At 37.3% G+C, this 10,000-nt stretch overlaps 1 protein-coding gene across 1 annotated transcript in view; it reads right to left on the bottom strand.

Moving 5' to 3' along the window:
* The window catches only part of LOC122253498 (uncharacterized), a 41,829-nt gene extending 36,781 nt beyond the window's left edge, over positions 1-5,048 (bottom strand). The window contains exon 1 of the mRNA XM_043016646.2: positions 4,362-5,048. Within this exon, the coding sequence (XP_042872580.2) occupies positions 4,362-4,446 (85 nt within the window). The 5' untranslated portion in view covers positions 4,447-5,048. The remainder of the gene's footprint in view (positions 1-4,361) is intronic.
* Between the last annotated feature and the right edge of the window lie 4,952 nt (positions 5,049-10,000).

Genomic DNA, 10,000 nt, shown 5'->3' with positions numbered 1-10,000 from the left:
AGGAGGGGGAGGAGGAGGAGGAGGAGGAGAAGAAGAAGGAGGAAGAAGAAGAGGAAGTGGAAGAGAAGGAGGAAGAGTAAGAGGAGGAGGAGGAGGGGAGGAGGAGGAGGAGGAGGAGGAGGATGCGGAGGAGGAAAAGGTGTGGTCGGAGGAAGAAAACGATGAGAGGAAATAGACAAGAGGGTGTTAAAAATCTCAATGAATACATCAAACATCAAAGGTAATCATTTATATTCCAAGATCTCTTTTAGTAGCAAAAATACATATATTTTTTGTTCAATTCCTCCATCAAAACCCTCTTAAAAAATAATCTCCAAGATATTAATCCAAAGCTGAACTCCCATTGATGGCAAAACAGCGGACCCATAGCAATATAATCTCTCTTTCTCCCTAATGCGTATCATAAAAGACTTAACCGACCAATAAACGACGCAACCAGATGCTACGGCATAAAGCACCATAAACCTAATTACTATGTGTCCTGAGCAACTGTTACTGGATACTAAAAGATTATGGGCCGGCACTTTTCCAGGTAAATTGTGGTAATGGTCGCTGAAGGTGAATGGGAAGGAACAACGGCTCACTCTCACGGAATGCATTATTATCGAACTATCAAATTCCATGGGAAATGCATCATAAAATACCCGAACCAAATTCGATGGATGTTAAAAGAATATATTTTTTTTCTTTTTTCAATATTAGTATATTCGAATTATAAAATGAATATGATGTCACACTCATATATAACTATAATGATTGTTGATAGGTATACGAAAAAGGTAGCCTACTGCCTAACCGTTAGTTGAAGAGCCACAAGAAAAAACACCCACGTTTCTCTAATTAGAGGAATTGACCTAATCTTGATGGGCAAACATCACAATTATCCACATAACAATAATCTCTAGGTGTTCCCCGAGAAAGTTATGGGTCAGTAAAATGTAATGACCTAACGAGACCTGCCAGGACCTGCCAAGACCTGTAGTAAGTTGAGGCCGCGAGAGGAAGGGGGAGAAGAGAGATCTAGCACATTGCAGGTCATTGAGACGCATACTATAGGTCATGTGATCACAGATAATTACATCTTGAAATATTTATATGAAACATTCATGAAACTATGGCACTCAAGATGAATTATACATTCTGCAACAAGTTCTATTTTATGATGCTTTACTTTTGTGATGATATTTCATAAAAAAATAATCCATAGTATAATCATTTGTAATCACGTGACCCACAATGTGCGTCTGATAAACGACATGGTAATTTATGAACAGTTTAAAGAACACTTATTGAAAAAAAAAATTACGATAACTTCATAAGGAGAAGTAAAATAAGGAAAGGTAAAATAGACGTAAGACATAAGACAAGTCTCGTTCTTTCTCTCTCTCTCTCCCTTTCTCTGTCTGTCTGTCTGTCTGTCTGTCTGTCTCTCTGTGTCTCTGTCTCTCTCTCTCACTCTCTCTATCTATCTCAATATAAACACAAACAGACACACATAAACAAGATCTCAGGAATGACTGAGAAACCAAAGAATGGAATATGATAGAATTTCACAAAGAAGAAGCGAAAGAAGAAAACATTTGGCTAAATCCACTTCTTAAAAAAACGTTAGAGTGAGATTCCTTTCCAGTGATTTTTTTCTTTCAGTTTTTTTTTTTATCTTTTTTTGTTTTTGTTTAATGAAAAGTCACTGTTTACATTTGGAAGGAATCTGTTTACTCGCATTTTAGTTTTTTCCATCCTCTCTCTCTCTCTCTCTGTTTCTCTCTCTATCTATCTCTTTCTATCTATCTCAATATAAACACAAACAGACGCACATAAACATGATCTCAGGAATAATCAAATCCATTTCTTGAAAAACAACAACAAATAAACGTTAGAGTGAGATTCCTTTCCAGTGATTTTTTTTCTTTCTGTTTTTTTTTCTTTTTCTTTTTTGTTTAATGAAAATTCACTGTTTACATTTGGAAGGAATCTGTTTGCTCGCATTTTAGTTTTTTCCCTCCCCTCTCTCTCCCTCTCTCTCTGTTTCTCTCTCTATCTCTCTTTCTCTCTCTATCTATCTCTTTCTATCTATCTCAATATAAACACAAACAGACGCACATAAACATGATCTCAGGAAGGATTAAATCCATTTCTTGAAAAAAAAAAACAAAAAAAAACGTTAGAGTGAGATTCCTTTCCAGTGATTTTTTTTTATCATTTTTTTAAAATGAAAAGTCACTGATTACATTTGGAAGGAATCTGTTTGCTCACATTTTAGCTTTTTTCCTTCTCTCTCTCTCTCTACCTACCTATCTATCTTATCTATCTTAGTTCATATATTTATCTCTATGTATTTTGTTTCTTAAATCACTCCTCGTGTTAGCAAAAAAATAAAACAATAGAAAAACATAAAAGAACGGAAACTCTTTTTCGTCTTAGAAATGCATGCAACAAACGCTCAATCATTTGTTAAAAGCGACAGTTTAAAAACGCAACTAAGATTGGTCATTACATCTAAAATGTTGCAGAATATAGCTTTCCATGTCTGCAATCAAGCGAAATCCTTTCGTTGAGTACCCTGAACAACGTCATGATTTCTGCAACACGCAACTAACCTATTAATTTACTGCGTTCCTGCATAACTATGATTTTGTTCTCTTTGGACAGTGTCTAATAGAAGGTAAGGCTTGTATAACACTTCCTTTCCACGAATTGATATCCTCTGCGCTGTTTGCTGAGTGCGCTGTTTATATGTTGACACTTTGTTGAAAGGCACGCTGGATATTTCAGTTTTGTCTTAATGGGAGAAAGCTTTCTCTGGGTTGTTACTTAATTCTTCTGTTACTTTGTTTTCCTTTTTAAGAGGGTCCTTATTTTGTCTGTGGTTATCGGGTTCTGATTTTCTATTCTAATTTTATCTTATATTCACTCCTGTTTCTTTCTTTTTTTCATTTTCTTAATCTTCTATTCTCCCTTATCACATTTTTCTCTTTATCCTCATCAGGGTATTTGCTTTATAACATAATGCGAATCAAGGCAAGGATGGCAAAGTTGCCATAAAAGTGGATGCAATTCAAATAATACTTAAGGTTTACAGCGATATCAATCAGATGACGTAGGGTTATCATGAGGTAACCGATTATTGGTATTAATTAGGTGAGGGATGGAGACATAAGTCATAAGTTGTGAATAAAAGGTCAGTTTGTGATATAGAGAAACACCAACCCTTTATCAGATAGTTCATTTCTAAGTATCCGCGAATACAGATATCCTCAATATTATATATGGGCTTCATTATTGCACTGGTTAGCAAGTTAAGCTGCAAGATGAAAGGGAGACAATGAAGGGTGAGGTTAGCGGATAAAAAAAAGAAACTATTGGTAGGGTGATCTTAACCCCCTCTGCAAGGAGAGATGAAGTTGCAGCCTCTGCTTCTGCCATTTAATATCGTTAACGTTTTGAGTATTTTCTGTCAATCAACTCCACCAAAAAGCATCTCTCGAAAATGATAAAGAACCCGATACCAGTAACAGATAAAAGCACAATACAGTACCGTTTCAACAACAGACACGAATCATGTAAATAGCCGAATGAAAGGCAGGAGGATGTCACCACACCAGTAGCTCTAGCATAAAGAACATTCATCACCTAAAAAGTCGCATCGGTGGCTGAAACAACGCCAACTACCAATTGTTCCGCGCCACCCACGCCCGTAATGATTATTTGCCATCTTCACAATAGGACTCGAGGCAGTGTCGAGGCAGCTGGCTTTAACAGAGTAATCGACTGATGACATAATGTTTGCTGCTTCCACAAGCCTACATTCAACGCAAACTAACAACTGGGCCATAGACAAAGGTAGGGAGTATATATAGAACGCGTCTGGGGCGCTGTTGTTTATGCCAAGCGATTGCCGGGGTGAGGGAGGGAGGCTGTGGCCTGCATTGTACAAAACTGAAGAGAAATGACTATCATATATAACGTGCAATGGGTTGCAATAATGGCAGTGATGTATGAAAACGAAGATTACCATGCTGTAAAGTATATCTCAAGAATAAGGAATAACTCGCTCTCTCTTTCTCTTTATCTCTCTCTCTCTCTCTCTTGCTTTCTCTCTCTCGCTCTCTTTCTCTTTCTCTCTTTCTTTCTCTCTAGCTCTCTCTCTTATTCACTCATAATCCTCATTTTTCTCTCTTACTCACTTATAATCCTCACTTCTCTCTCTTACTCACTCATAATCCCCATCTCTCTCTCTCTCTCTCTCTCTGTCTCTCTCTCTCTCTCTCTCTCTCCCTCCCTCTCTCTCTCTCTCTCTCTCTCTCTCTCTCTCTCTCTCTCTCTCTCTCTCTCTCTCTCTCTCTTTCTCTCTCTCTCACCTGGGAGCGACGAGACCGGCGCTGCCACCCAACACAGCTGCAGTGCCAGTACCAGCAGCAGACGTGTGGCACTCCGGGTCTCCATGGCACGACGAGGAGGCAGGGTCGGTCCTCGGTACTAAATTGAGAGGTTATTGGTCCCGGAGGTTATTTCCCTCGGGAGGCGCAGATGGACCGCCGGGCTGGAGGCGCGGCGAGGGCGAGTGGGCGGGCGAGTGGGCGGGCGAGTGGGCGGGCGAGGAAAGGGGCACAGTCGCCGTGGTTTTCTTACGTTGTTTTTATGTTGTACCGTTATTATGCCTGTGAGAGATGCGGTCAGTTGACTCTGACACTCACTGCGGGTTCGGCCAAAGTGAAGGGTGCAGGAGGAGGGGAGGGAAGGAGGGGCGGGGGACGATGGGGCGGGGATGGTGCCACTTTTACCTCTCGTAAAAGTGGCAGGTTTTATCCAGTGCGCGGAGGGACTGGGCAAGAGGAGGCCTTTCCGCAGTTCGCTCTTGCTTGTTTTTTCCCCTCCTCCCCAATCCTCGTCTATTCTGTTTCTATTCCTTTTCTATGAGGAAGCAAGATCACTGATAGGTCTCCATTCGCCTTTATAGAACGCCGTCTTTTACTCTTCTGTGTTCTTCTGCTTGTTATTCACTGCCGGCTGTGCAACCCATCTCTTCGTTGCTTCTCACTCTTGCATTCCTGCAATGAGAAGATAAAAAAATATCAGTTGGGGGTTTGTAATTGGGTCGGTATTCTGAATATGGTGATGGCAGTGAAGGTATGTGTGGCAGTTAACAGTGATAGAGAATCAAAACGTAGTTAATTGTATCATTTATTATTATGTATAGATTGATAATCGATGAGCCAATAACCAGATGGTATTTAGCGCATCATATTCATTGATATCAATATCATGCAATTTCAATTTTCAATGATATATGAATTGCTGTTATGTCAGATGTTTTTGATCTTTAAAAATGCAAATAAAGCCTTGTAAAGGTTTGTTCCCTCGTTTTTCTTTCAGTATGAACACATAAAATTGTGCCTTTGAAAATATGTCCGTAATTGTAGCAGAGCAATTGGGCATAAATTTTCGGAAGACAATAAATAACACGAGATGACATAACGTGTATACACACACACACACGCACTTACACACGCGCGCGCGCGTTGATTGTGCGTATCCAGTCAGATTCAAATTTTGTTTTATCCTATAATACTATGATCCTATGAATATGTATATATATATATATATATATATATATATATATATATATATATATATATATATATATATACTTATAAATATATATATATATATATTATAATATATATATATATATATATATGTGTGTGTGTGTGTGTGTGTGTGTGTGTGTGTGTGTGTGGGTGTGGGTGTGGGTGTGTGTGTGTGTGTGTATAAATGAATGTACTTTACTCTATCTGTGCTATCTGACTCATAATTTCCACTTTAGCAATGGACCCCAGATTGGGATCCGATCCAATGACTGCGCAGTCTGACCTCATCCAGAGAGACTCGTAAGGGCTAGGTAGGTGCTTTCTTCCGAAGGCTTAATCTGGTAGGCGGAGGACGTTACCCGAGGGAAGCCCTGGCGGACTCGGACCATTTTACACCTTCATGTGTTAGGATATGATATAACTTGCGTGTCTGCGTGAACAAATATGAAGAACGTGCTGTCATATCTTGGAGTAGAGGCATAATTTCTGTAACCTTGGATTGAATCGAGATGGTAAGGAATGCCTGGCATTACGACAAGTTGAGGCACGTAAAAATCATCAACAGAAAAAAATGATACAACAAAGTGTAACAAAAGTCAAGGATTGCTACTTGTTGCACTGCTGGAAAACAACTGAAGCGACTTCAGTCCTCAAACTGCAATGGAGGTCAAGACTGTTACTTTACAAATACATCAGTTCCCCTGTAAACATATCCTCGGCACTGGGCCGTTTCCTTACATGTGCATCTGCAGAGAACGCGAACCGTTTCTCCCTATAACCCAATCGCAACGCTCCGCCCACGCTAACTACTCAGTTTTGTTTTCTCTCCTCTGGCCTTGTCTTAGCATCACATAGCAGTATTTTCCTAAGCCCCTTTTCCACCAAGGCTCATAAAACCTTTGTCTCAAAGGGCATTATTGATTCTGCTATACGACATTTGTTGCAAATTATGAACTTTTTTTTGTGCATTCGTTGTATGACCCACGACTTACCAGTTCTCATCTTACATAGTTCCCAGAAGTGTCCTATTAAAAATACACTGAAGATACTTTCGTATGCAGTATCCCTTCAAGACGACCTAGTCTTACTTAACTTGACCACACCTCCATTTCTACCCACGAGATTCTTGCTAGATGACTGTACTGATCCTTTGAGTAATGTAGAGGATGCCTTTGCAGCCTGAAGAAGCTAATAAGAGCAATGTTTGCTTATCTTCTACCAGTTTCATCTTCTCACTGTGCCGAACAACTTTATATTGCATTTCTTTCTTTCTCTCTCTCTCTCTCTTTCTAGTTCTCTTTCTCTCTCTATCTATATCTCTATCTATCTTTCTATCCAACTTTTACAGCGACTCCTTTATCGAAAACACCAAACTTAGATATCTTAATAAATCGCTTTAATCTTTAAGATAATACTTGGCCTCCTAGTCATTGTGACGTACCAATCTGCTTTAATAATCTCACATTCCTGAAAATTGTTCTGCGTCCACATACAGTATTTCTAAAAAGCGAACATAGCATAGTCTCCTCCTTTCTGAGAGCACTCACTCATCTGTCATTCTCAGCTGACCAGCTTTTGTCTTGCCTCACACCTAGGGTACACAGGTACTTACTCTTAGAGAGAGAGAGAAAGTGAGGGAGAGAAAAGGAATGGGAGGGAGAGAGAGAGAGAGAGAGATAAATGGATAGATCGGTAGATAGAGAGTGTAAGAGAGAGAGAGAATAGAAAACAGAGGGAGAGAAAGAGAACGGAGTAGAAGAGGGAGCGTATATGACCACAAGGTTACATGTCTTCAGCAACGACCAACGACCTATTGTGACCTTATCCTTTCCTTTAAGGACATTGACCTTTCTAGTCTTTGCACTCATCCAGGGGAAAAAAAAACGGGAAAAAATATGAGAGCTACACAAGAATCACAAGAAGCATTTTGGAGGTTAATTGTATTTTCAGTATGGTGTGTTTTTCCTTTCTCTTCCTACGCCTGAACTCAGTTAAACGTACGAAAGCGTATTTGAACTAAGGTTTTCTTTTATTTGATCTGACTGTTAGAATAAAGTAACGTGAATTTTGGTAATGAAGGTCTAATTTCGTTTCCTCCGAATAATCATCGTCTTTGCGACATCAGTATAAAAACAATATCTGCTTTACCGGTTACTAACTGCTCTGCAATTGCAACTGACGCTTCGATCTGACAGCATCAGATCTGCGTACGGACTCTTCCATCGCTCCTACGGTATCTGCCAGAGCTCCTATCACAGCTGTCAATCACTACTGGTTTATTGATTTCGAATTTCTCTTAGACTGTTGGCTAATTCGCTTACTGCTTGTGATTGATATATTTCTTATGTGATGTTTCGTTTAGCGTTATTTTTATCACTAATATGGTACGTTAACTTTCTACAGTTAAGCGTGTTTTGTTAACATCTTGCAGCAACGAGGCTTGCTTACGTCTTTCATAATTATTTTCATGTTTGCATTGTTAACTATATATATATATATATATATATATATATATATATATATATATATATATATATATATGAATATATATATATATATATATATATATATATATATATATATATATATATATATAGAGAGAGAGAGAGAGAGAGAGAGAGAGAGAGAGAGAGAGAGAGAGAGAGAGAGAGAGACAGAGAGAAAGAGAAAGAGAGAGAGAGAGAGAGAAAGAGAGAGAGGAAAAAAAGAGAAGAGAGAGAGAGAGATAAAGAAAAAAAAGAGATAGTGAAAGTAAAAAAAGTGAGGAACAGCAAGCAAACAGTCCAAGAATAACCTAATATACACTAAAACCAGTAAAAAAAAAAAAAGAAGAAATCCAAAAATGTGCCGAATATACAAGAAAACAGACTAATGATGAACCAAAACTTTTCCAATTTCTTTCAAGACTCGTATGATTCAGTGGCACGAGCTGGGGAATTTTTTTTACTTTTTTTTCGATTTTTTTTTTTCCAACTCAGGAGCCATGAAAGTGTTACGTTTCTTGTGATGACGTTTGATCCAACTCTTTGAAACGTTCTTCTTAGATATCTATATATTTTTAAAGAATTATAGTCATCAAAGAATTATCGTCGTTATTATCAGTACTGTTACCGTTATCATTATCATCATTATCATTATTATTATTGTTATTGGTACTATCATTATTAATAATGATGGTGATAACAATAATGCTAATGCTAATTATAAGGCCAATGATAATGATGATGAGAAGGAGAATGATGATAATGAAAGTAATAGCAATAATAATAACGTGATAACGAAATAATACTAATACTAATAATGATAATAATAATAATGATAATGATAATTATGATAATGAAAGTAATAGGAATAATGATAATGAAAATAATAGTAATACTAATAATAATGATAATAATGAGGATAATAGAAATATTCATAAGAATGATAGTAAGACCAATGATAATAATGATAACAACAATAGTAAAATATGAAATCATAATGACAATAGTGATAAGGATAATAATGAGAATAACAACGATGATAGTAATGATAATAATAACAATCATAACAGCAGCAATCATAGTAATAGATAATAATCATAATAACAACAGTAGGGATGATGTTAATAAAAGCAATAATGAAAGTCATTATCATCACCATTACTATTATTGATTTTACTATTTTTATCTTTATAGTTATTTTTCTAGTATGCCCACACCGGTATCATTTCTTAACGTTATTACTATCATTAATATTACTATTATTATCATTATTATTATTATTTTCATTGTAACTATCATTGTCGTTGTTATAATTACTATTGTTATCATTGTCATTATCATAAATGTCATTATCATTATCATGTTTACTATTATTATCATTATTATTATCATTTTCACCATTAGTAATAGTAGTAGTTATAGCAGTGCTCGTAGTAGTATCATTATCATTATCATTATTAACATCATTAACATTATTTTTGTTATCTTTACTGTTATCTTTATCCTTATCACTATTACTATTATCATTATACTTTTCAATTATGATTATCAATGATTATCATCAATATGATTACTATTATAATCATGATCAGAAGCAAAAGATCATCATACTATCATTACCTCCATCATCAGTATCATCATAACCATCATTAGCTTTACTAATAGCATTGCACACCAGCAAACGGATGTGCTCTGCATCTGGCCAGGGGCTCGCACACTGGATGCCCATCGCCAGAAAGCCGGAGATCGCCGTGGCATTGCCATTGATCCTGGCTGTCGGAACTGCACCTCTGGCGATGATGCCATTTCTCTCTGCAATCGACGCAACTTGCTCGATTGCAGCGGGAGAGAGAGGAAGGCTTTTCCAGACACACAGTCAGATGACCTCAGTTTGAGCAAACTTGATGCATGCATACGTACATACAT

The sequence above is a fragment of the Penaeus japonicus genome, unplaced genomic scaffold (assembly GCF_977035675.1).
Source record: "Penaeus japonicus unplaced genomic scaffold, GWHDUDI00000001_assembly GWHDUDI00000003, whole genome shotgun sequence".
NCBI lineage: Eukaryota > Metazoa > Arthropoda > Malacostraca > Decapoda > Penaeidae > Penaeus > Penaeus japonicus.
Note: the sequence above shows the minus strand (reverse complement) of the source record. Positions and strands in the feature narration are given on the sequence as shown.